This window comes from Cavia porcellus, unplaced genomic scaffold (genome assembly GCF_034190915.1).
Source record: "Cavia porcellus strain 051 isolate PalLab524CR breed Dunkin Hartley unplaced genomic scaffold, mCavPor4.1 scaffold_15, whole genome shotgun sequence".
In the NCBI taxonomy this organism is placed as follows: Eukaryota; Metazoa; Chordata; class Mammalia; order Rodentia; family Caviidae; genus Cavia; species Cavia porcellus.
This window is the reverse complement of record NW_026947498.1, coordinates 60,121,592-60,148,551: the sequence shown is the minus strand read 5'-3', so window position 1 is coordinate 60,148,551 and position 26,960 is coordinate 60,121,592. Positions and strand designations below refer to the sequence as shown.

Sequence of the window (26,960 nt, the reverse complement as noted above, 5' to 3'; positions counted from 1 at the left end):
AACACTGGGAATAGACCCTTCACCTTAACTCATTCTTAGGCAGCCATACTCATTTTTATAAAACATTCCATCCTGTTAAAATTATCAAAATAGAAGACATAAAGAAATCATCACAGATAGATCCTAGCATCTGAGAGATATAAGACAGGCTGACTAACTGGGACAGAGCTACAGCCTTGGAGGCCTTTCTGAGAACATACCTTATTTGTTACATAACCAGCTGGGCAGGGGCTGACTGGATCATGCAAGGAGCAGTATAGAAGCATTTCTGGCATCCCTGTGTAAACATGAAAGAACCACCGAAAGTGCTTCCATCAATTACACTGAGTCATAACAGGAAATAGCTTTATAGTGCACAAAGATGGACAAGGTAACTCTGATGACAGTAAGTGTTGGTACCCGATCTTGGAATTATAAGAGGCCTATCAACATGAATAAAAACACTGCTTGGAAAATTATTAATCTCCAAGAGGAATTAAATATAAACATTTATGTCTAACGATGCAATGTGCTCTTGCAAAGAAAAAGTATTTTATAATATGAGGTAAAATGACAGTATTTAGTGACATGTTGAGCTTACTTGATTTCATATAAAGAATTTAATATCATATATATTCATCTGAAGAAGTCTCCAAAAGGAACTAGCTACTAGAAAAGTGAAATAATAATGTCGTTAATAATATATATGGTTCCCTAAGGGGCAGAATTATAGGAAGCTGTAGGATATTGAAAATAGATCTTCATTTCAGTATGTTTTATTGATTATAGTTTCTTTAGCTTCTTAATGAAAAAAGACAGTCACTTTTTCAAAATCCAAAAAATGATTAGTAAACCATGTGTGTTTAAATTTCACATGTTACCCCGCATTTTCCATAAGACAAAAATAAACAACCAAGTTAAAAACTTCTGCAGCTCCCCACCTTATTTTCCACAATTTCAGTTATTACAATTATCTCTAAATAGCTTATATTAGCTACTTTCACATAATTATATGCTTGCATACTTTAAAGCTGGTGATTATACTTGGCCTCAAATCAAGATGAATGATTATATAAATCCTTTACTGAAACAACAAGTCATCATGCAATTTCCTTCAGAAGTAGAAGACTGAATAACCAATGGAAACAGAGTTTTAATGCACCAGAGTCCTAGATACTAAGAAAGAACTTTAAGAGAAAGTGGTCCATGGAAGAACTGGTTCTCTAGTTGTCATCCCTAAGCTTTTGTTGTAAATAGACATATATATTTGCATATAAAATTCTATTTCTGGAACAGAACAAGATGCTAACATATCAGAAGACAGCTGTGCATAAACTCTTCATCCTGCTGGATGACTAAGCTAAGACATGACTGACTGCTCTGGATCTCATGCATACTCAAGTACTCACCTCTGGCCTCTGCTCAGTGCCAGGAGGTCTGCCCACACCTGTCTACCACCATGGATGCTCCCATGTCACAATGCACACACAATAACTTAATTAATCTTTACCTATAAAGTTTCCAACTCCTTTCTTATATTCTGCCAAGACCTCATGATGCTCTGCTCTGTAGGTAAAACAAAGAAATACGTTAACACAATAATGAATTATTTTATAGATACTATATACAATGGATCATTTTATAGATACTATATACTATATACTTTTCTCCTCACCCAAATAAGCTCTAAGACAGTAAATATGTCTTTAAAAACCAAGTACAACAATACTCCAGAGACTTGACTAATTAAGCTAGCTTCATTAGTCAAAATCAAAGTTTTCAATTTGTAAGTGGGTCTGCAAGAAGAGAAACTGTTTGAGTTATTTGGATTTTCTTCCTTTTCTTGCCACTTTAAAATTACTTATTAACACAGTATTGCAGTTATTTCATCAGATAGCAGGTTCTTCAAGTTAGTATAAAGATAAGTCTGTATATTAGTGAAAATGGTGTTACTCTGTTAGTTCTGCTTTCATAAAACAGAAGCTGAGTAACTCTGAGGCTAGTGCCTGATGACAGCACCTAACCTCTAAGTTTAGCTCTCATAGAGCACTCCCTGCCTTGGTACATCAGGGTGCAAGACTAGGAAAGTAGTACAGAGCTGCAAATTTGGAGAAAAAGTAAAGCAGAGCTAAATTAGACGTCTAACCTGTGGTTAGATTAGGGTTAAAAGACATATAACATCTGATACCTGTCAAGATCTACAAATTACACATATAAACAAAAAAATCCTTTCTTTCTCATGCACATAACCAAGGTATCTAAGCTGTACTTGAGGCAACAATTGAACGATGGTCTCATACTTACAGGGATGAGAGCGTAAGCTGGGCCATGGCAGGAAGCCCATGGATATTATGTAGGGTGTGATGGGTCAGGTGTGGGGCAGAGCCTGTCTTGGTATACAGAAGGCAGCCTGGAATGTCCATGCTGTGGTTTTCTGTTTTGCCCAGGTTTTGTATTTTTCCTAGACGACAGCCATTGACTACCTTGGTAAGATTTAGCTTCATCCTTAGGGATTTCTCTAGGTACTGACAAGAAGAGAACATTAAATTTAGAAGGAGTTTTATGATATCCAAAAGGTAAGGATTTTGCAAAGAAAGCAACTTACAGAAAATTGAATGGTAATATGTTTATTATTATTTCCAGACTATGTTTAGTGGGGGGGGGGGGGAGATGTTAATCAGGAGTGGGAGAACAGAAAAAGACACAGAGAAACTAAGATACTTCCCTAAGACTTCAACTGCTTTTAGATTTAGACATGGAACATATATCAGAACTGATAAAAACCAAACAATTACAAGTATGAAAAGAATGCCAAACGTTGAGCAGTGGCAGTATTGTAACCAATGAGGTTTATCCAAGGTGCAATTATTGCTAGTTGAAAAGAAGACCATGACACCCAGGTGTACTCTAAATGTGTACTTGAAAATGTGTATAGAGAAAGGTTGTACTGCTCGGGTACTGATCTGAACTATTCATTGCTTTCTCCAATTTGGAAGAATATTACTACAGCAATTTTTCCTACTAATATTATTTAGTACACAGATTTCCAAATAGCATTCTGGTACTTGAAAGATAAACAGAAATTATCTCCAAGGGAAGATTATATTCCATTTGTTCTCATATAGTATCCAAACACAGGTGAGAAACTACATGAAGCATATGTAAAAGCACAAGCAATTTTTCATTACTTTTGTAATTGGCAAAGACAAGCTTTTGTTTACAGAAAAAGAGATCTTTTCTTACATAATGGGGAAAAGAATAGAAAATATCAATTATTTGTTGGATTCTGCCAAGTAATTAGTTTTCAGTATGGCAAAATCCTGGGTTACTTTTTAAAGTGTATTACAGAACTTGATAAGCAGGGATGGCAGATTATTTGCAAAATATTGGATATAACCAACATTTCACAAACAGTTTATTATATTTTTTATAATAACTATAACAATTTTTATTATTTTTATTTCTCTCCCCCCCAAACTTATGGCTTCATTTCTCCAATTTATTAATAAATTTACACATACACACTATAAGCACCGTACCCTCTGGAATACCTGCCAAAGGCGCCAGGCCAATTTTTAGTAGTAGATAAATGATCACAAGTATCTGTGATACAACCTTAGAGCCTACTCATACATTACTCTGAAAGCCAATCATTGTTTAAGAGACTGCTAAAAAAAACAAACAAACAAAACAAAAAACAAGTTGTAATACAATAGTTTGGATCTGGACCATCCTCCCAAAGGCTTTTGTGTTAAAGATTTGGCCATCTGAGATGGTGATATTTTTGGGAGGCGGTGCAAACTCTAGGAAGCCGGTCCTGGTTGCAGGAAGTGAACAGTTTTGCTCTGCCATGTACTTCTTACTATGATGTTCTGCCTCACTGCAGATTCAAAGTGATGGGGCCAAATAAACATGGCCTGAAAACTGTGAAACCATCGCCAGAATAAATCTTTCATCTGCATAAACTGAACAAATCAGGTATTTTGTCACAGCAATGCAAAACTTTCTAATACTTAAGTAGTACCTAACATTAGTTAAAAATATTTAAGAAACAAAATGTTATATTTTTAGGAGGCATAAATTGTTATATTTAAATAAGACAGCCATTATAGTAATCAGAATCTTAGACATAAGAATAACTACTAGAAAGTAGTAGTAGAAATATGATCCAGTAAGAGACTTCATGTTACATAGAAATTATAAAACTTAGTGTATTTGAGAAAAGTCTATCACATCATTATTTCAAGTTATCATAAATGTAGAAACATAAAAATAATTATCGTTGGTACCCATGGAAATAGAGACTATTAAGAGAAAAAGTTACGTTTTAGCAATAAATAGTATAACAGCTATTTAAAAGAAAAATTTTATTCCTCCAAATTATACAACTATAGGCTAATAAGAATGTAATCTAGAAAATATAAGAGAAGACTCACAGTCCTTATTTAACCTATTACTACTCATCTCACATGTTAAAAGTGTATTTTATATTTTAAACCAACAGAGTTCTGAAATCATTTGGTAGCAAAATTCCAGACAGTAGTTTTCAGTCTAAGTTAGCTGCACAGAATTGAAGCAGGAAGAAGTACAAAGACAAGAAATGTACTGTAAAGCTGATGAATCCAGCACCTGTTATTCTTACTAAAGATTAGAATCAACTAACATGCAGAACTACATTTTGGAAACGCAAGAACTAATGAAAAGTTAACAGACTGGGGCGGTGCGGTAACTTACACACTTCCTGCCCTCACACACATCTGAGAATGGAAGAAGCCATTTAAAAGGAGGTATTTCAGAACGGCCTAAAGGTTAGAACTTTAAGGAACTCCCTTTACTCCAGAAATTCTGCCTTGACCGGGGGTTTAACCCAGTAGTGTAAGTGCCTGCTTGGCAAACGCGAAGTTGTGAGTTCAATTCCCAGTACCAAAAAAAAAAAAAAAAAAAAAAAAAGGGAATTCTGTCTTATTTGAATTGTTTAGGGTATAAAAAAGATTAAATGTACACATGAAGTTTTTGGGTATTCTGGTTTTGTTTTTGAATTACAGTCTTGCTCAGTAAACTCTAGAGGGCCTCAAACTCACTGTCTTTCTGCCTCAGCCACCCAAGTGCTGTGATTACAGGTGTGCACTACCATGCCCTGCTACAACAAGTTGTATTTTTTATTTAAATTCATAGAAAGATAGAAAGCACCTTTACCAGGTAAAGCTAGTGTATTTGAAAAATTTATATTCTAGAATGCTACCAAGTTTTATTATTATGGCATCATTTCTCCAATTTTATTAATTAGCAACATAAATGACTGACAAAGCATCTGATAAGCGTGACATAGTTTTCCATGCTGAAGTAATTCAGTTGCAGGTGAAAATAGTAACTACGATGCTTTCGGAAACCTATGCTTACTTACTTTTATTGTTGTTTTGTTTTGTTTTTATTTATTTTTTGTGAAGTTGAAAAGCCTTGGAACACACATAAAATATATAATATAGTTAATGTATAGAAGTGACAAAACTTCCTTTGTCTTTTATATTTCTTATAACATTCTTTAAAAAAGAGAATAACAAAAAGGTGGGCTGCAGGTCAGATATGGCTGGTAGGTATTCAACAAAAAGGCTGTGCTCTTCATATTATATGTTTTGAGTTAGAGTAAATCTGACAGGTACAAGACATATTCTGATTTTTTAAAAAGCATCCTATCATGTACCATGGCTACTCCAAGAAAAAAGTTGATTTTTCAAAATTGTATGTGAAATCTGCAAAGCATGTCTTCCTTCCAAGAACTGTGAAACATCATAAAAATTAAACAGCAAGCTGTTTGACCTGTACCAACAGAATGACACATATACTCAAAGAATGGCCACCACCTCCTTAATCCTCAAAGGCCTCACAGGCCACCAGTCTTGGATCTGGTCTGCCGGAAAGTTATGAATCTGATCTTGTCCACATACCCAGCATAGACCTATTACTTAGGGACAGGCTCATATGATCAACCTCAGAAAATAAACAACAAAATCAGATTATATTCGCTAAAAACAACAGAACAGCAAGAAAGTAGATCACTTAGTGCATTCTTGCCCAGCTGTATACTATTTGGGAGGTCAAATATAATGTTATGCATACAAAGAATCAGAAGATTACTTAACAATTATATAGACACATGCAACTAAAAGGAAGTCCACAGGTTTTCTAAATACAGCAAGCTTAGCTTCTTCAAATTTGGACACAGGTTTCTCCAGGAGTATATATGGTAGCTAGACCTGGAACCGCAGTCTCTCAGCTGTCAAAACTCATCTTTCCCTTGGGGATTTCTCAGTTCTTTCTTTGAATAAGGAAAGAATAACAGTTTAACCACTTAAGAGAGGAGCCTGAAGAGTAATCTGCCATCCCTCAATCTCAAAGCATTTCTCGTCTCCCTCTCTTATACTTTCCTCAATTGAAGAAGCAGCATCTTTCTTTCTTAACTCAAGGCTTGTCCTTATATGTCCTTGCTTCCTCAAGAGACTCCTAGCATCTGTTGTTTGTTTTGTTTTGAGACAGGGTCTCACTTTATCGTGCAGGCTGGCCTTGAACTCCCAATTATTCTCCGGACTCTGCCTCCTTAGTGCTGGGATTACCGGCTGGGCATCCATTTTTTGATGTACTTTAGAGACGGACTCTTGCTATGGTCACTTTCCTCCTCACTGGGACAGAACACCCAACACCCACAACTTTAAGGACAATATATTTTTGGCTCATGGCTTAGTCCTCAGTCAGCTGGCTCTAAGACAGAAACAGCCTGATGAACATCATGGTAGAAAGAAGCTGCTCTCAATCTATGGGAGCCAGGAGAGTGAAGGGAGGCACCAGGGTGGGAGATACCGGCTTCCAGATTAGGTTCCTAATAGCACATTCAGTTACGAAAGCATCAGTGAATGAATTCATGAATATGTCCTCATGATATAATCGCCTTCCAAAAGTACCACTTCTGAACACATATAGCTTTGGAAGACACTCAATATATGAACATAACAGTTCTTGCATAACACTTTAATCCCAGGAATTTAATACCCATAACTTTAAAGATCCAATTTAAATCCTTAGTCTAGCATACTGAATACAACAGGTAAGCTAGACAGAAACGCTTACTTGTGTTCTTTTATACTACAAGACTTTGATGCTGTGTGCTCATATTCTGATGTAGGAATTTTTCTTAAAAATTCTGCCCTAATCATGGTAATCCAACATGTTGGTGAAGGAAAAAACTAATCAAGGAAAAGCAGAAAACTGGGTTTAAGAAAAAATATTATAAAAGATAAACTACTATATGGTCAGTGAGTATTAGGAAATCTGAGGGCTGTATCAGAGCATGTGTTCAGCTGGAGGTTAGCATTTAAAACTACAAAATGGAATTTATTCAGGGCTACAAGAACCAATCCGTCCTTTACTCATTCACTGTTCAATGAAGCACACAGTAAAGTTTTTTCTTTGGTTAGGTAGGGAGCGAAACCAGGGCCTACACATTAAACTACCTCCTAGGCTTTTCAATTCTGAGGCAGGGTCTTGCTAAGTCCCTAAACTGCTCCGGCTGGACTTGCAGTCCTCTTGTCTCAACTTCCCAAAGCACTGGCAGGGATCACACACCTGCGCCACCATGCCCAGGATTAAACAGTTTCATAATTGATCTTCTTTTCTGTTTTTCAAAATCAAGTTTTTATTATGAAGTGACATACACAAATATGGATACACACATACAAAAATATTCACGTATATGTTTTTCAAAATATGTTTAGGAATGCTTCAATGAATCGAAGCAAAGTTCAAGAAACTGATAAATGGTCTCTAAACTTCCCAGTTTTATTTGCCTTTGTAATCATTTGTTTTTCTTTTGCTTTTTCTGTATTTTGTAATTCTGTTACTGTGTTTTTCAGTTTACTTCTATAGATGGAGTTCTGGAAAAGTCTTAAGAAAAAAATCATTAAAGTGCCAGGGCAAACGGAAGGCTGTCAGTTTATTTACATGTATATATTTAAGGGCTAAAAAAATTTCCTTGTGCCTTTCAGAAAAACAAAGCAAGTTCAAATGAATAACCTAATAGGCACCTCAAGGTTCTAGAAAAGCAAAAACAATCCAAATCCAAAGCCAGTACAAGGAAGGAAATTATAAGGATCAGACCAGAAATCAATGAAGTTGAGACAAACAAAACAAAACAAATACCACCAAAAAAGTCACAAAGACTCACTGAATTGAACAGTCGATTCTTCAAAAGAATAAACAAAAGAGACACATAGCCAATTCTACCAAAAAAAAGAGAAAAAAACCAATTAAATATAATTAGAAATTTAAAAAGTAAAACCACAATGGACACTTCCAAATCCAGAAGATATTATCAACTATTTTGCAAACATCTGCACCAATAAATTGGAGATTTCAGAAGCAATGGCTAGATTCCTAAACACATACCAATTATCAAAACTGAACCAAGAAGATATAAAAGCCCTGAATGATCCAAGGATAGGCGGTGAAACTTAGGTAGTAATACATAACCTACCAGCTAAGAAATCCCCAGAAATCCTGATTATTTCACTGCCAATTCTACAAGAATTTCAGGGATGATCTAATGCCAATACTCTTCAAACTCTTCAACAAAATCAACAAAAGGGTAGGAGTAGTCCCAAAGTCATTCCTGGAAGCTACCATTACTCTGATTCCAAAACCAGACAAGTGTTCAAGCAAGAAAAGAGAGCTCTATGCCAATCTCTTCAATGAGATACCGGCAAACACAACACAACATACTATCAAAAAGATCATACATCATAACCAAGTAAGCCTCATCCCAGGGATGCAAGGATGGTTCAACATATGCAAATCAATAAATGTAACACATCACATACAAAGAAAGATAAAAATTATATGACCATCTAAACAGACATAGAAAAAACATTTGACAAAATCCAATCTCTATTCATAACAAAAACCTTAAAGAAAATAGGTATAGAAAGACCTTATCTCTATCTTATAAAAGACATTTATGACAAACATACTGCCAACATCATATAAAATATGGAAAAAACTTACTTCCCCTCTACCCATAAGAACAGGACAAGAATGTCCACTATTATCAATCCTGTTCAACACAGTCTTTGAAACATTATGCAGTCAAGAGAAAGAAAAGGTATGAAGGAAGAAGTCAAATTTTCATCTGAAAAATTTCCTCTACATAGGAGATCTACAATTAAAACTACAGTACTCTGAAAAAAAAGGAGATCAAAGAGAGAAAGCCATCCTCTGTTTCTGGAAAAACAGAACTAATACTGTCTAAAAGATCATACTTCCAAAACTGATATACAATGCTAATACAATTTCAATCAAAACATCAACAGTATTCCTTACCAAAATAGAGTAAACAATTCTAAAAATTTATATGGAGCCAAAGGAAACCCAGAATATAAAAATGATCCCGGGAAACAAGAGTAAAGCAAGAGGGACCACAATCTCAGAGCTCAAGCTATACTACAAAGCTACTGTGATAAACAGAATTGCACTGTCATAAAAACAGATATGTGAATCAATGGAACAGAACAGAGGATGTAGAAACAAACATATTTGGCTGTTTCATTTTAGACAAAAGGGCCCAAGGATATACAGTGGGAGAAAGATAGTCTCTTTAACAAATGGCACTGGAAAACTCAAATATCCACACACAGAAGACTTAATCTAGAATCATGTATCTTACAATATACTAAAGTCAAAATGAGTCGAAGATCTAAATTTTAAAACAGAAATATTTAATCTGTGTCTTGAGTTACTTTTCTCATTGTTGAAGCTAATACCTGATACTCAACATTAAAAGGGGAAAGGTTTATTTAGTTGACAGTTTGTAGAGGTTTCTTTAATGGCTTCTATACATACTGTCACAGAAAGATGTCTAAACCTTGCTAAGAGGCTAAAGTAAGCTCGTGTGATCACATTTTCTGTAAAAAGAAATTTATAAATATTTACAAGTACACATCCATATCTCCCCATGTCTTCCACACAGTCTCTACAATAATTATATATACACAGAAAAAAGTCTGATGGACTTCTAAATAATATGGTACACTGAGCATACTCAGCAATGACATACAGAAATGATAAAAACTGTAAAAACAGTAAAAAATGAGACTATTCACAGGAATCTATTGTACAATTCTTACATTATTTGGTAAGGGAAAAGAGATACTGAATAATGTTAAACTTTGTTGTTTATGTGTTTAAAGTTTAGAAACAAACTTTAAAAAAGTGACAGAATGAATAATCTCCAAACATATTATAAAAATTGATGAGAATGAGATAAAACTAATTCATCCAATGAAGACTAGAGAGACCAAATAAAGCACAACAAAAATAGAAAATACAAATTAAGATGGCAGAGGTCAAATGTCACTGATAATAAAGTCACAGTAATTTCTCCTATTGAAAAACACAATAGAAGTAACTAATAAATTTATGAAGTATTTACCATGCATCAAGTATTGTTCTTTATATATTAATTTCATTAACCCTCATATCAAGTGTACAACATACATGCTATTTATTATTATCTGTATTTTACAAATCAGGGAATAAGGCTAACAAAGTCACCAGGGAAGTGGCAGAGCTAGTATTTATAGTAGTCAAGCTAGTGTGGTGGTGCATGTCTGTAATTCTAGACCTTGGGCACTTGAAGCAGGAAGACTGAGATGAGTTCAAAGCTAGCCTGGGATACATCATGAGTTTAAGGCCAGTCACATAATGAGACCCTGTTTCAAAAAATCTTAAATAAACAAATAAATAATGGAAGTCTTGCTTTAGAGCTGAATGATTACTTATTAACTGCAATATTACTTATTGCTTACTTATTAACTGCAATATTAAGATAAATTTTTGACATGGTTCCAATTTTGCTACAGCATTATTTGTGCACTTCTTTTCCCTTCTCCCTCCTTTGCCTCTAATCCATTCTCCCAGTCTCTACAACTTTTTTTCCCGTATTCACTGAAGCATTTAAATATACTTGTTTATGGAAGGGAGGTTACTTTTCTATGGGAAGGAGATTACTTTTATAGAAATGGAAACTTCTTCATTTTGTTTTTCTTTCAGAAATACACAATGGATATCTATCCCAAAGAAGAGACATGGAACTTAATTTTACCCTTTTAAAAGAACGACTTCGTGATATGTCATAGTTTGAATGTAACACAAATTATTTAACCTCTCCGTTTCTAGTGGACATTTAACAGGAATGGTCCTAGGATCACTTCAGCCTCTGAGCGCAGTTTCCCTAACCTCGTTTTCCACCAATTTAAAGTGAACTTTAACTTACATCTGATGGCTTTGTATTGATTTGTCAATGAGAAAAACTGAGTCTGACAGTAAGTTGCTGGCCCAAAACACCAGATGTAAATCTCCACTCTGCTTCATAAACTCATATATAAGTGAGTGGACTGTTCCTGACATTCAAGCTTAGCCAATAATCTTGAACTTGTTTACCTGAAAGGCTTCTCTGGGGCCCCAGACTCGCTAAGAGCCTAGTCACACGAGAACATCCTGCCCTCCCAAGTACCCTTCAGTTTAGAAAAAAATCTCCTCTGGGAACTTAACCAGAGGCCTGTTTCAAGAAGGCCCTTTGCTTTCAGAGATGTCAGCGACGCTCAAATGATTTGAGAGTATTCGAACTTGCAGAAGCCAAGAAACAAAAAAAGGAGGAACGTATAAACCAGTAAAATTGCAAATCTGTAACATAACCAGGAAGGGCCTACGCACCACGTGATTCGTTCATGCCTTGTAGCCCCGCGTTAGCAAAGAATAAGAGGTACCTACCGGCAAACCTCCCAAGTCTCTGGAACCCCCAAACTCCCAACCACGTGTCCTGCTCTCAGAATTCTCAGTCCCCCCCTTGAACCACCGCCTCCAACACAGAGCCAATCAGGGAGCAGTACGTCATTACTAAGGGCCAAAAAGAAGTTGAGGTCCTTTGAAAGCAAACCAGGTTGACCGTCGCTGTTGCCGTGGTAACTGAGCGAAGCATTCTGACTGCGCAAAGCCCTCTGGGAGTAGTGGTTCTGGGCGTACAACGCCGGCTTTTCCTGAGTGAGTATAGGAACTACAACTCCCAGAACAACACGGAAACGGCGTGGGTAGAGGAGGAGCGGTTGTTGCTGCTTTGGCCGGGCTCGGGCCTTGAACCTGGAAAATGCAGCTGGCGCCACAGGAAAGGTCCACCTCAGGGAAGAGCAGGGGCCTGAATCGCTGGAAGCGGTTTACAAGGAAGCCAGATTTTAAGGTGATCCGTATCGGGAGCTTAACGAGGCAGGGACAGGCCTGAGATGCTCCCCAGTCCGGAATCCAGCCGCTGCCCTCTCGTCCTTCCTCCCTCTTCCATTCAGGGCATACTTACCTGGCCTTGACTGCACCAACGCCAACATTGCCCTCAAAAAAGTAGTTCTAGAAGCAGCAGGGTCTCTGTACCTCTAGTGGGCGGCATCGTGAAAGAGCTGTTTCCATCTAACGCTTTTTCTAAAACCCTGGAGCTCTGGTAATACCCATCAGAGTGAAGGAACTTCGCGGGCTTGGCCCTCTCCCACTCCTGTCACCAGTTTTTGGAAACGTCCTGCATATTTCAGTTTTTAAAAATGTGTTGCAAATCTGGAGCAACTAATTTTTATTTAAAAGAAGAAATCACGTTTTGAATGCTCTATTTATATGCCTTCCCTTCCAATTTTACGTAAACTATCCGCATAAACTCAGTAATCCAAGTATTTGTAAAATTTAGCAGTACTTGATTCGCATGGGAATTTCTAAATTCAACCATCTTAAGGGGTAGAGGTGTAAGGCCGGTTAATAGGGGGCATGAATATGATCAAAATACATCATACACATTGAATTTCGCCCAAAACAATTATGTGATACTGGGGATGGGCTGTTTAAGGATGTTGATTGAGTTACTTGCATGCACCCGAAAAAGTCCTCTCAGTATTTGTTACCTCTTTTAATACATCAGCGCCTGACAATATGAAAAATGATAACCCTATTTTAAACTTGAAATGTATACAGTCAGTCACCTTTTGTATACTTTCCAGATTACCTTTTTAACAGTCACAAAAGTAAATACTGTAGATGTAAATGAGAGTACTAAGAGAGGCTTCTTAGTTCTCAATTTTAGAGCAGTTTCATCAACTATTTTCACCGTTTAGTTGCTCTTTACTTTAAAAAAAAAATTTCTGTAGATGAGTGGCCTCTGAGAGGTCCCTAAGCAATTGTTTTTGTGGTTTATTTTAAAATATACGAGTGGGGCTAGGGATTTAGCTCAGTAGTGAAAGTGCCAGCCTGGCAATCAGGAGACTCTGAGTTCGATATCTGGTAGGAAAGAGAGAGGAAGAAGGGGAAGAGGAGGGGGAGAGGGAAGAATGTGGGATTGTGGTTTTGGAGGAAAAGGTCTGTGTACTTTCAGATTAAATGAATAATACAAAATTTCAAAAAAATAAAATACAGTATATGAATTACATGCTCTAGACATATTTTACTTAGTAGATATTTTGCTCCAGATACTGAAGGGCTTATACCCTTGGACATTAAAGAAATTGAGGTTGCTCCTATTGCAATGGATCAGTTGCATAATAGGCTGGATCCAAAATAGCTTATGCATATAGGCTTGATGAAGAAAGGTGAAAAATTAGGACACTCTCTTAGGAATCCAAAAGGAAGGATTTTTTTTTTGCTGATCTGCTCATTGACAGAAGATTAAAAAAAAAGTTAAAACGCAAGCTCCTTGAAGTTCAGTTATATTTTGTTAGAATCAGCTCTTTCTTTGTTGCAGTGGAAGTTATTCAGTAGTACAGCTTCATTTATTAGTTATCTGTGAGATGCTTTGAAAGTGAAGTGTTAGGTAAATGAAAGAGAGTTTTATGTCTTTCCTACCTCTGTGTCTTAGTATGCTAGTGGAGATACCTCATTTTGAAAACTCACCTGAAGTTTTAGCAAAGCAAAGACTATTGGTTAAGCGACTACTAAAGGGAATTCTGCAAGCGGCTGGGAGGTAACAGTAAAGAAAATAGATGTTCTAATGGTCTTATTTCTAACTTTAGATTAATACCTGAATGATAAGGGTAGAAAATGATTTGTTTTCTGCTTGGTAAAACAGTAGAAGTCAAATGATTAACTCATCCTAACACCTCTGTTCTTGTTGACCAAATGTCAACAAGACATTCTGATATGGTAAAGATAGAAAAGCCCCTGGCTACAGGCAACTCTTGGGGAAAAAAGGAGAATAGCATACCCTTCCCCAAAAGGAAAATCACTTCAGTAATCTGGTTAGTCAGTGCTTATTTGGGTTCTTATGAAGAATACTATATCCTGCATTTCTATATCTTATAACCATGAGAGCTTTAAGAAATACTTATGTCTGGGCCCAGTCCCAAAGCAATTAAATCAGAATGTCAGGAGAGGCTTAGATAAAAAATAATGTCCAGAGACATCTTTGGGTCTCTTTGTAATTTTGTGTTCTTTTATTGGTAGACTGTACCGAACTTTCCAGTGAAACTTTTTGGGGAAAGACTAAAAGCATACTTTTATATGATTTAATCCAAAGGATAGATTAAGCGGCTCCATTGATAAAGATACTGCTATTATTAATATTCTGTATATATTTTCTACAGCCTGCTTTTGATCCTGACAATGTGAGTTACTGGATTAAGGTAAGAATATTTCAAAATTGGGTAGAAGAATAATTTAGAGTCAAGTATCATCAGGTGAAAAAGAAATACTAATACATTTTTGACTAGGACATACTTTACTATGTTTTAGAAAAAAATACTAATAGATCTGTGATCTGCACTTATTTTACCATTTTTATTACCCTATTGTCATATAATTTGTCTCAATTTTATACTTTTAATTATAAGTATAAAATACAATCAAGTATTATTTTTAATACTAGTAATAATAATAACAATTACATTTCATTATTCTGTTTTTGATGAAAGCATTTAAGTGTGGATGATGAGAGGTGTGTGGTTATGCCCTTTCAAATGTCATGAGTATTCCATAAAGAGGGGAAAAGGAGCAATGGAAGGGAAGCGCTTCTTGGATGATTAAAGACTGTACTATAGTTACACTGACACGGGACCAACCGGTAAAAGCTACATGTGTATCATAAGAATTTTCTAGTATTTAGAACAATCCAGAAATGGGGTGAGCATCCTCATAAAGGGATGTTTTCTGTCACTGGGGGTATTCTGGTAGACTCTAAAAGGACACTTAATGTTAGGCTAATAAAGAATATATGTGAACATTCAATGACAGGGCATTGGATTAGGTTACTTCTGAAATTTCTTTCAGTCCTCAGATGTATATTTCTGAGTCTCAGATACCATAGATTGAAAGTACTTTTAATCCACTTCAGGGGCATTTCCTCTGAGTACCAGTTTAGCAGCTTGCTGTGGTCACTTCAAATGTGTATTATAGTTCAAAATCATACAGCATTTTTCTGGGAAAATGTCCTCTGTCAGGTAGTATTTTGAAGGGTTATTACCTAAATAGACATGCAGTATGAGCACAAAGCCAGATGGGCTGGTACTTATTAAGTGCCCACTGAGTACTAACCAACTATGTTGGGCACTAGAGCTTGAACAGATATGGGGCAAGTGCAGTCTTTGAGCACCCAGAGTATTTGGTCTTGTGGAGTATGAAAAGCTTACCAGAAATCAGTGGAAAAATCAAAGATGTTACAGAAGCTTGTGGCGGAGAGGCATTCATCTGGATGGGGCAGGAGAGGCTTCCTGCGGCTGCAGAAGGTGTGATTCAGAAGGCTGGCCTGTGAGAGGACCATTCAACATCCAGTGAGCCTAGTTTGCATGTGGTTTTGAGAGTTCCTGTGCCAGGTGCCTGCAGGGCTTTCTGACATAGCTAGTTACCATCTCTTCTGGAGTAATCTTTTAGTTAAGATTTAAGTAAAATAGGATTAAAATTCTGCTCTGTCTTATCTGTACCATTTCCCTGTTTCATACAGCCATGAACCAATTTGACTGAGATTTTATCATTTCTACAGTAGCTCTCTTTCTTGCTACTATGCCCTCAAATATCTCATCTGAACAAAAATCTGTAAGTCTTTTGTTTGACCATGCAGTCCATTTCAATTGCTGAATGATTTCATTTTCTTATCTAAAGTCTTTAGATGTATAGTCTGAATTCCTTGCCTAAGTATTTTAATTACTCTTTCATGCACACATTTATTTTCATTCAGTTTCCATTTCTTTCTTTTTTTTTTTTTTTTTTAATTTGGTACCAGGAATTGAACTCATGACCACCTGCCTGCCAGGCATGCACTTGTGCCAGTGAGCTAAATCCCTGGCTCCATTTTCCATTCCTTAGTTCAGTTTCTATGCTATAGAAAGTGTTATTAAAAATGACTTCCTGGTCAAATCCAGCAGTTCCTTAATAGTTCTCAAACTTTTTCAATTTGCATTTGTTACCTCCTTTTTACTCTAGAAATCCTCTCCTCAATTATTTTTTCTTAGCACTGTTTTTGCTTGCTTGTTCTGTTACCTCTGCTCAGTCCTCTGTCTTCTGATTTCCTCTCTAACATATACCAACTATGCATAAACCCTCAACAGTTACAATGAGCTCCAAATCCACTTGAGTGGACCACACTCAAAATCAGCTGAGGCTATGTTGTGCAGAAAGAGCAGGGAGTATCTGGAAAGGGTATGGAGGAGACTGAAGATTAAGAAAGGCCTTGCTTTAGAACAGAAAAGGAAGATTGCTCAGCAGCACTGGGGACCTATCACAATTCTTCATAGTACCAAAATTGGCAAATTAGATTGATCCAGGTTTGGAGGTTTTCATTGCAAAGGATTCGAGAATGATGTGACGTAGTAGTTGAAACATCCACACTGAGTAGGTAGGGAGGAGGAGGACCCTTTAAGAGACTCATAGATTAGGAAGAAAGAATGACCAATGGTGACTAGAGGGCTTGTTTAGGTCTGATATTAATGTGAGAGCAGAGGGGATGAAATGGTAGTGGATAGAAAATTGAAGTTAGTGAGAGCATTGTCAGTTTGGTTCAAGGAATGAAAAATTCTGCAAGACATGTTCAGAGTGACTGCATGAGTGGGTTGCTAAAGTGGGGTTGAGGGTGAAGGGTGTTGGACAGAGAATCAAGCAAATCTTGAGGCTGAGGTAATAGGTCAGTCATCCTCAGGGATGTTGAAATCCCTTAGAATCGGCTAGATATTTGGCTAGTCCTGTGAGTCCTGTGACAATTGAACTAAAGTGCAGCAGTCTGTGCTTTATAGTTCCTCTTTATCCCAATTCTGTGAGCTTTCTAAACATTTCCAACTTAGCAGTTTTCCACTCGTGGACATTCAGTGGTTTTTCGTGCATCAGATGAAATTGTAAATCGCAGATGGCCATTTAAAATATATTGTCAATCTGGCTATAATATCAAGTATCGTGAAGCAGGCTGTATACTGATACTCTGTGTGCATCCTGCATCTGTCAGGCCATTCCCCTTACCATACATTAGATAGAGGTGTGTGTGTGTGTGTGTGTGTGTGTGTGTGTGTGTGCACAAATTTATATAGGCTGATCCCACCTGGAATACCTACTCCTTCAGCCTGGAATCTCTGTCCTCTAAAAGGACAATCCATAGCTTTCCCCTGTAGCTCAGTTTAAAATGCCCTGTGGTAAATAAATCCCCATCACCTACCTCAACCACCTAATCCCATCCTTTGATACTTTTCCTAAGAATTACTTTGGCATTTATACATTCATTTGTTGATACAGTATCAAATATTTGCTTTTATACAGCAAATTAAAAAGAATTAGGCACTTAAAAAAATACATTACAGGGGCTGGGGATTTAGCTCAGCAGCATAAGCACCTACCTTGCAAGTGCGCAGTCATGTGTTCAGTCCCTGGTGCAAACAAAAGGGCTGGGGATTTAGCTCAGCGGCATAAGTGCCTGCCTTGTGAGCGCAGAGTCTTGGGTTTAATTCTCGGTACAAAAAAAAAATATATATATATATATATTTATATTTATATAAATATTTATATTTATATAAATATTATATAAATATTATATAAATATTTATATGTATATGTATGTATACACACACATATATTACAAAGCTACTATGAATGAACATGCAATATTCATACAGGGTCTGTTAAACTTGTGTTTGTGTTGCTTAGTCTTGAAGAAATGACAAGCTACTTTGTAACCAGTCTTTCTGCCTTCCTGGGGATCCTTGGGACCTGAGGCCCATTTGTAAGATCATAGGAATGACTGAGACATTTCCCTTACAAATGATGTGTTTGTATATAAGATAGGTACCGGGTAATCAACTTTTGAAGGTGTTCCAGTTCTGTTAAAATCACTGTCTTGCCTTAGAACTCTTCAATTGTTAATGGTACACATGCAAATGGAACAAACTAAAAACATGAACTCTTTAAGAACAAAAAGCTTTTGCATCTCCCTCTTCCAATACTGACTACAGTGCTGGGAACAGAACAGGGTTTCTACCAGACTTATTAAAAATATAAATTGACACAGTGTTTTACTGAAATATAGGCTAGACCTCTTCTCTTATGTACAGTGATGCCTTGGTTCATGAACTCAGTTCTCTCCACAGTTCTGGCCACAGATCAAACTAGGTGACAACTGAGTCAAGTTTCCCCAACATTGAATCTAACCATTAGTCAGCGTTGAACCTAACCATTAATTTGATTTGGTTCTTGTCTAGTATGGTTTGCGGTCAAAATTGTGGAAAGGGTTTAAATTTAAGAACTGAGATACCATTATATTTATTTTTCAGAGGCTAGTAAAAAGGAAATACTTTCTTGATATATTAGGATACACGTAACGATCACATTCGTCATAGAGAATTTGAACCTGTACTTGATACAGCTTGTTTTCCATTCCCCTACCCTCCCTTCATCCCTCCTCTCCTCCCCACTTACAAAGTGTTGTTTCCATGTTTTCCTTCTTGTCTCATTTCTTCTACTTTTTCCTTTCTGCTTCCCCTTTTTCTTGTTCCCTTCCTCATTTGAACATTTTAAAAGGAAATATTTTTTAAAAAATACCAAGATTATTTCTGATCCTTAGTATCATCTCATAGGTGAAGAAATAAATCTTTGTTTTAAGTGATACCCCCACACTTGCTCAGTTAAGAGCCTCACAGACATTTGTACTTACTTCTTTGTTAGCGCATACCACACTTCATACCTAGGTCAGTCTTGTCCTCTTAACCCGCAAGACTGCCTGCTCTTAAAAACCTGACAAATTCCAGCTCAGATGAGAACACATCAAGCATCATTATTTTTCTTACTCATTGGCCTGAGGAACCAAGTCATGTCCACAAATATGTTGTTTGTTTGTTTGTTTGTTTGTTTGTTTATGGGTGTTAATTTAGAAAACTAAAGTTCACTAATTAATTTCTACCTTATCTGCATATACCGTATTGTTTATGTATGTATATACTAACATAGTGTACTATGTGAAATTCATCCTGCTGTCTTAGAATTTAAGAATCCAAAGAGAAAGACTTTATCAACTGTAAATGCAATAAGTGGCATACGCCGCCAACATGAATTTGGACAACCCATGGGCTGTGACAAATTAATTGGAAAAACATGTCTCCACATGTTACCAGCCACTTAGGTTCATATGTTTAGGTTTCTTTGCTTAGACTTGCTAGCTTGCCGCTGACCAAATCAAAGGGGGCTATATATTTTAGTAAAAAAGGAAAAGAGGATTTATTCAAAGCTAGTGCTGAGGAACTGGAGGGGCCCATTTGCATGATGTCACACTCTCTTGCCTTGTGCAGGAGGGTGAGCCTCCTTTACGGTAAAGCACAGAGGAGAGGGGAGCAGAGACACAATACAGATCTTCATACTCACTGTATCATTTCTAGTCAACTTCAGCTGAGGAGTGGAGGTGGACAGGCATCACAGGCAGATCTCCACTCATGCTTTATCACTTCCAGACATCTTTGCTTCATTCCTCCTTCTTGTGAAAGGGAACCTGGGCTCCAGCTCTTGACTTTAAAATTTATTCCACTGCTTCTAACTTAAAGGTAATATACAAAACATTAGAATTAGACAGTTAAGTCCATAGCAGGCTTTTGTAGAGGTCCAACCAGACTGTCCACTAAGAATAAGAAGGAAAGCCATTTTTAAAACAGATCAGATGACAGTATAAATATCCAAAAATGCAGCTTTTAAAATAGCTTTTTTCATTTATTCATTCCTTTAACAAACATTCACAGGGCACCTGTTAAATGCAAGTACTAATCTAGATGTTAGGAGTTCATTTGTGAAGCAGAAAATAATCCCTGCCAACATTATATTTGGAGGTGACAATAAGTGAGAAAATAGTATTACAATAAGAGCTACAGAGAAGGAGCCACAAAGAGGAAGAGAGCCAAGAGGAGCGTGGTTATGATTTCTTATGAGATGGGCAGAAGAGATTTCATTTGAGCAAAGTCTTAAGGATAAGAGGGAAAGAGTCCTATGAGTATTTGTGGAGGGGGAAGTACGGAACCCATAAGCTGGTAACATCCTTGACATATTTGAGAGTGAACAGATGACGAGGTTAGGGTAGTCGAGGCAGAGTGAAAGTGAGCAGGTTGGTGAGCTCCCCAAGAGTTTGGTGATCCAGCACATTAAAGCATTTTGCATGAATTTAACTTTGTTCTGATGGTGATAGGGAGATTTTGAAGGGTTTTCAATGGCGTGATACGGCTTTCATGTTTTGATATTAGTACATATTTGTGATATATAATGAATGTAATCACCTTGGGGAGTTGATGTGTGTAAACATCACATCTTAGTTATTTTTAACCTTAACTCTCACTCTGCTTCCTGCTCTCACTCATTATTTACAAAAGGTTTCTCTCCTTGTTTTCTATTATCTGGTTTTTTTCTCTCCTTAAATTGTTTATGTTTAGTGTTTCTCACCTAAGAGAAACCGCATGATATTTAAGTTTGTGTGTCTGAATGGTTCAGTAAGCATTATGGTATCAAAATGCATATATTTTCCTATAAATTACTTGTTTATCCTTTTATTTACTATGTACCCCTGTAGTCTTTCATCTTGTTCCTAGAGGTTCCATTTAGCTCTCTGGTGCACAAAAAGAAAAGAAAGAAAAGGCAAAGAGAAAAGAAATGAAAAAAAGGAAAACTGGTTTATCTTCTAGGAGGGAGCAGTTTACTGACTTGTGTTGATAGGATTTACTGTTGTAGCATCCACTGTTGTAGCATCCTCTATTTTGGAGGAAGTCAGAAGAGGCAGCCAACCTTATATTCTAAGTCTATCCTGTTTGGCTTGATTTAGCCACACAATTTGTTTTTACTTCTTTTAGGATTACAAGTATGGCGGGCAGTTATCCCATCAGCAGCTGGGTAGGTTGGCTGGCCATTTTATTAAGTCCTTTATCTGTGTTTTGCTTGATGTATGGGTCTCTCATTTCAGATTGATTTCGGTTTCAGGGTAAATGTCGTCTTCCAATTACTTGTGCTTTTAGTTGAATTTCTCTTGAGTAGCTCTGAACAAGGCTCTTCCTCTGTTCAGCCATATTGTCTCTCAAATTTATTTCTTTATGACAAATATGATAAATTGGTATTAGTACATATTTGTATATATGATAAATATGATAAATTTATCTTCCTTTATGGAGTTGTACTCCATTGTGTATAACTGTCATATTTTCTTTATTCATTCATCTGTTAATGTACATATAGGCCACTTTTAAGAATTACCTGTTATGAGTTGTGTTGCTATAAGCATGTATATGCATGTGCCTGTAGTATGTCTTTAACTCTTTCAGAAAGATGTCTGGAAGGGGAATAGCTGGGTTAAGTGGAATTTTTAAATTTAGTTTTTCAGGAATCCCCATACTGATGTTTCTAGTGGTGGCACTACTTTACATTCTGACTAACAATATAGAAGGGTTCATTTTTTCCCCATACCTTGCCAGTATTTGTTACTTAATTTCTTTTTTAACACTTACATTTAATGTCTTGATGACAGCCGTTCTTTCTGGAGTAAGATAAAATCTTAGCATTATTTTAACTTGCATTTTTCTAATGGCCAAAGTTGTTAAACATTTTTTTCACATACTTATTGGCTATTTGTATTTCTTTTTCTGAGAAAGGTCTATACATTTCAGTTGTTCATTTTATTATTAGGTCTTTAACACAGGAGGGTCTAATTCTTTTGAGTTCTCTATATATTCTGGATATTTGTCCTCTGTCTGAAGCGTAGCTGATAAAAATATTTTACCGTTCTATAGGTTGTCTCTTCACTCTGTTGGTGGTTTCCTTTGTTGTGTAGAAGTTGTCTTATCTGGGAATCATGATCTCACCTATCAGCACAACCAACTGGGAATCGTAAACTTATATCAGTAACAAATTAGAGGGAGAGAAGGAGGGAGTAGAAGGGAGAACAGAAACACTTTATTTGAAAGAAGGAAGAGAAGTAGCCACAGACAGCTATCTTGTAAGAAGACAGGGACTCCAGACCAGGATAGCTGTGGACCCTTGTAGGGGCTTAAAAAGAGGGTCAAGCTCCCTCCCCCTTGCTTGGAATGTATCATAATCTAATTGGTTTCCTGGGCTGTCAGAGATCGATCCCAGTCTCCAAGACCACTTACCCTCTGCACCATCAAATATGTGCACATTTGTAAATGAGTTTGTCAGAATCTTAGCTTTAGAATTTATGGGATTTTTAAAAAATGGACCATATATAAGGTTGAGTTAGCAATTAACTGAACTGGTGTACTAATTTAGTGGCCCTAGAGTAGAAATATATATGTTTTTATACACTAAATAAGAGCTTTCTTTTAGGTGGCTGCCTCTTGTCTCTTGCATTTTTTTGGAGCGGGGAGCAGGCACCTATCTTGATTTTGAGCACCTGGCTTCCCCTGCCTCTGCCCGTCTGCCTCTCTTGTCCTGCTAAGTGCAGGATTAACTAGAAACCCAGTGAAGACTTTCTCTATTTATAGACCCTTTTCTCCTACAAAACTTTTCCATTTCATGTAATTAAATTGACTGTTGATTCTTTGTGTTATGTCTTGTGCAATTACAATTCTGTTCAGAAAGTCCTTGCCTGTGCCTAGGTGTCCAGGCATTGTACCTATTTCGTCTTTCAGCAGATTGTTTCTGTTTTAATATTTAGATCTTTGATTCACTCTTACTTGATTTTAGTTCATAATGAGAGATGCGGGTCTAGATTCAATCTTCTGCACATGGATAGTCAGTTTTCTCACAACTATTTGTTGAAGAGGCTGTCTTTCCTTCAGGATGTTTTTTTTTTTTTTTTGCTCCTTTGTCAAAGATAAAACAGCTGAATGTTCCTGGGTTGTTTCTACATCCTCTATTTTGTCACATTGATTCACTTGTTTTGTGTGCATGTGTGTGTGTGTGTGTGTGTGTGTGTGTGTGTGTGTGTGAGCATTTGTGTGTGTCACCACCATGCCATTTTTAATCGCTATAGCTTTGTAATATAGTTTGAGATCTGAAGTTGTGATGCCTCCTGCCTTGCTCTTGTTTCCCAGGATTGCTTTTGCTATTTTGGGTCACTTCTGGGTCCATGTGAGTTTTAAGGTTATTTTTTCTATTTCTTTTAAGAATACTTTTGGTATATTGATTGGAGTTTCATTAAACCTGTAAATCAGTTTTAGTAATATGGCCATTTTGACATTATTAGTTCTGCCTATCCACAAACAGGGGATGAATTTTCACTTTCTGATGTTCTCTTTGTTTTTTTTTTTGTTTGTTTGTTTGTTTGTTTGTTTGTTTGTTTTTTTTTTTTTCCCTCCCTCTTTGGTCTTCTTTCTCAGAGTAGTACGGGTTTTGTTGTAGAGATCTTTTACTTTGTTAAGTTAATAACTAGGTATTTACTTTTGTTGAATTTATTGTGAATAGTGTTGTTAATTTTTCTTCGTGTATTCATTATTCATTCAGATATGCTTTTGATTTTTATTGTTGATTGTATCATGCTGCATTGCTGAACTTATTAGTTCTAAAAATCTTTCAGAGGAGTTTTTTGGATCTTCTATGTATAGGATCATGTTACTTGTGAATAGGAAAGCTTGACCCCTTCTTTCCTCTACCATACCTCCCTCTTTTTTCCCCTTTCTATTGCCTGATACCTCTAACTAAAGTTTCTGATATTCTATTGACAAGAGTGTTGAAAGTGGACAACCCTGTCTTTTTCCTGATTTTAGAGGGAAAGTTTTCATTTCTTCACCATTTAGTATGATGTTGGCCGTAGGTTTGTCATAAATGATTTTTATTAGGTTGACATGAGGTCTTTCTATCCCTATTTTCTTCAGGGTTTGTATCGTAAATGGATGTTAGGATTTGGTAAAAAGCATACCTACATCTGAAGAGATGATCATGTGGTTTTTGTCTTTGTTTCTATTTATTTCATGTTTTACATTTAATGATTTGCACACACTGAACCATCCTTGCATCCTGTACAACTTGGTCACAATGGATATGATTTTTTTTTTCTTTTGGTACCAGAAATTGAACTCATGACCTTGCACTTGCCAGGCAGGCACTATGCCCCTGAGCCATATCTCTGGCCCTGAATATGGTCTGTTTGATGATTTGTTTTATTCTGTTTACAAGTATCTTGCTGACATTTTTTTTTTATCTATGTTCACTTACGAGATTGACCTATAGTTTTATTTTTTGGTAAGTGTGGATCTATTCATGGTATAAGTGTAATGCTAATTTCCAGAATGACTTTGGGAGTACTCTTTCCCTTTCAATTTTGTTAGAATTCGATGTTATCTTCCCTAAAGTTCTTGTAGAATTCAGTGGTACGTCCCATTGGGTTTTGGGTGGTTTTAGTTGTTAAGATTTTTTATTGCCTTAATTACATTGTTGATAACTTCTTGGTCCAGTTTTGGTAATTCACATGCATCTAGAAATCTGTTCATTTCTGCTAGATTCCAGTTTATTGAAGTACAGGTTTACAGAGTAGTCACTTCTAATCCTCTGAATTTTGGAGTGTTTCCATTTTATTTTGCCTTTTTCTTTCTAATTGCATGGATATGGGTTTTTTTCTTTCCTTGTGGTAAGTTTGGCTAATGATTTGTCTATTTTGTTTGTTCTCTTAAACAACCAGTTCTTCCATTCATTGATTTGTTTTTTGTTTTTTGTTTTTTTTTTTTTAGTTTCAATTTCACTAATTTCCATTCTATCTTTGTACTTTCTTCCTTCTACTAGTTTTAGGCATTTATTCTTACTTTTCCAAAGCCTTGAAATGTATCATTAGGTCATTTGTTTGGGATCACTGTGTTTTTCTGATGTGAGCATTCACAGTTATAAACTTCTTTCTTAGAACTGCTTTCATTGTGTTCCATAATTTCAGGAATGGTTTACTGGTTATTATTGTTTGATTCTAGGAAGTATTTTTTTCTTTGACTTTCTCTGTGTTCCTTGGTTATCCAAAAGTGTATTGCTTACTCTCCATGTGTTTACATAATTTCTCTGGTTTATCTTGCTACTGATTTGTAGTTTCATTGCACTATGATCTATCTGATAATATGCCTAGGACTATTTGGATTCTTTTGTGTTTATTTAAGCAAGCTTTATAGCCTCATATATAGTCAGTTTTGGAGTAAATTCCACGTGCTGACGATCTGTTGATGTTAGGTCAAACACTATAGATATCTATTAAGTCCACTTGTTCTAAGGCTTGGTTCATCTGACAGTTTAAGTGGGGTGTTAAGTTCCCACATCATGACTGTGTTGATGTTTATCTGGCCTTTTTTGTCAGTACTATTTGGTTTATGAAGTAGGGTGTACTGGTATATATGTATTTATCATTGTTATCTCTTCATGTTAATTTGTTCCTTTTACCAGTGTGTAGTGACCTTCATCTCTTCTGATCAGTTTTGGCTTGAAGTCTGCTAGTCTGAAAATATGATAGCTACTCCTGCTTGTTTTTGAGCTCTGGTTGCATGGAATATTCTTTTTCATCGTTTGACTTTTGTTTAATCTTTTCACATTTTTGTAACTGTTAAATGTGTTTCTTGTATGTAGCATACTGTTGGTTTTTTAAAAAATCCATTCTGATGACATGGGTTTCATTTTAAGGGTTCCCTCATTCTGTTGTGAAAGGTTGTTCCAGAAAACCTGTCAGGAAATTATTATAACTTGGACTGAGGTGATAACAGTGGAAGTGAAGGGAAGGAGCCCTGTTCTGAATATATCTTGAAAACAGAGTCAAGATTTCCTCACATTGTATGGGGAATAGATAGGGTTGGAATGAAATTCCAAAACTTTCCTCCTGGAGAACTAAAAAATAGGAGCCATCACTGCCTAAGTTGGAAGACTCTGAACATGGAAATAGGTTTGTGAGGAGAGTGGAAATCAGAGGTGGAAATGTAATATAAATTACTTTTCATTGAGCAGATCACACAGAATTCCAGGGTAGTTTGTCTGTATCCCACATTTGCTTTCCCAATCCTATGAATTTACTCAAAATCTTACTCAACTCCTGCTGTTGAGTTAAACATTGTGAATGATTTCAGATTAGTGACTCCTCAATTTTTCTGAACCTATAATTTGCCTAATTGGAAAGTTCCTTCCAGGAGTAGTAAGTAGTGATACTCAGGCTTTGGTTCACATTCATATGCAACTCCTCATGGCATGGGAATGAATAAAATACAGTATTCTTGTTTGTTTGTTTGTTTTTTGGTGCTCAGGATCGAACTCAAGACCTCATTGCTTACCAGGCAAGCCCTTTGAGCCACTGAGCTAAATCCCCAGCCAAAATACAGTATTTTTGCTTAAAGTAAAATATACAGGCTCAGGATCTCAATTACTAATGCACTAAACAAAAGTTACCTAGAGTTTAAATAACCTTGAGCCAGGCATGGTGGTGCATACCTGTAATCCCAGCACTCAGGAGGCTGACGTAGGAGGATCACAGTGAGTTCAAGGCCAGTTTGTACTGTATACTGAGACGATGT

General features: G+C 36.4%; 2 protein-coding genes and 1 pseudogene across 5 annotated transcripts in view; 2 read left to right on the top strand and 1 right to left on the bottom strand.

Annotated features, from left to right (window-relative positions):
- The window catches only part of Qtrt2 (queuine tRNA-ribosyltransferase accessory subunit 2), a 38,518-nt gene extending 26,599 nt beyond the window's left edge, over positions 1–11,919 (bottom strand). Inside the window, exons 1-4 of the mRNA XM_005003408.4 lie at positions 11,794–11,919; positions 2,284–2,504; positions 1,490–1,545; positions 201–277 (exon numbers count right to left, since the gene is read on the bottom strand). Coding sequence (XP_005003465.1) covers positions 201–277; positions 1,490–1,545; positions 2,284–2,483 — 333 coding nt within the window. The 5' untranslated portion in view covers positions 2,484–2,504; positions 11,794–11,919. The remainder of the gene's footprint in view (positions 1–200; positions 278–1,489; positions 1,546–2,283; positions 2,505–11,793) is intronic.
- LOC111756645 (U4 spliceosomal RNA) lies at positions 2,794–2,964 on the top strand (annotated as a pseudogene).
- A 184-nt stretch (positions 11,920–12,103) lies between the features above and the next one.
- The window catches only part of Ccdc191 (coiled-coil domain containing 191), an 89,678-nt gene continuing 74,821 nt past the window's right edge, over positions 12,104–26,960 (top strand). For 3 of the 4 annotated variants that reach the window (XM_063224994.1, XM_063224993.1, XM_013151838.3), the window contains exons 1-2: positions 12,104–12,256; positions 14,628–14,666. In XM_063224994.1, coding sequence (XP_063081064.1) covers positions 12,167–12,256; positions 14,628–14,666 — 129 coding nt within the window. In that variant the 5' untranslated portion in view covers positions 12,104–12,166. Of the gene's footprint in view, positions 12,257–14,627; positions 14,667–21,332; positions 21,373–26,960 lie in introns of all 4 variants that reach the window. The other variant, XM_063224995.1, reaches the window with a different exon arrangement.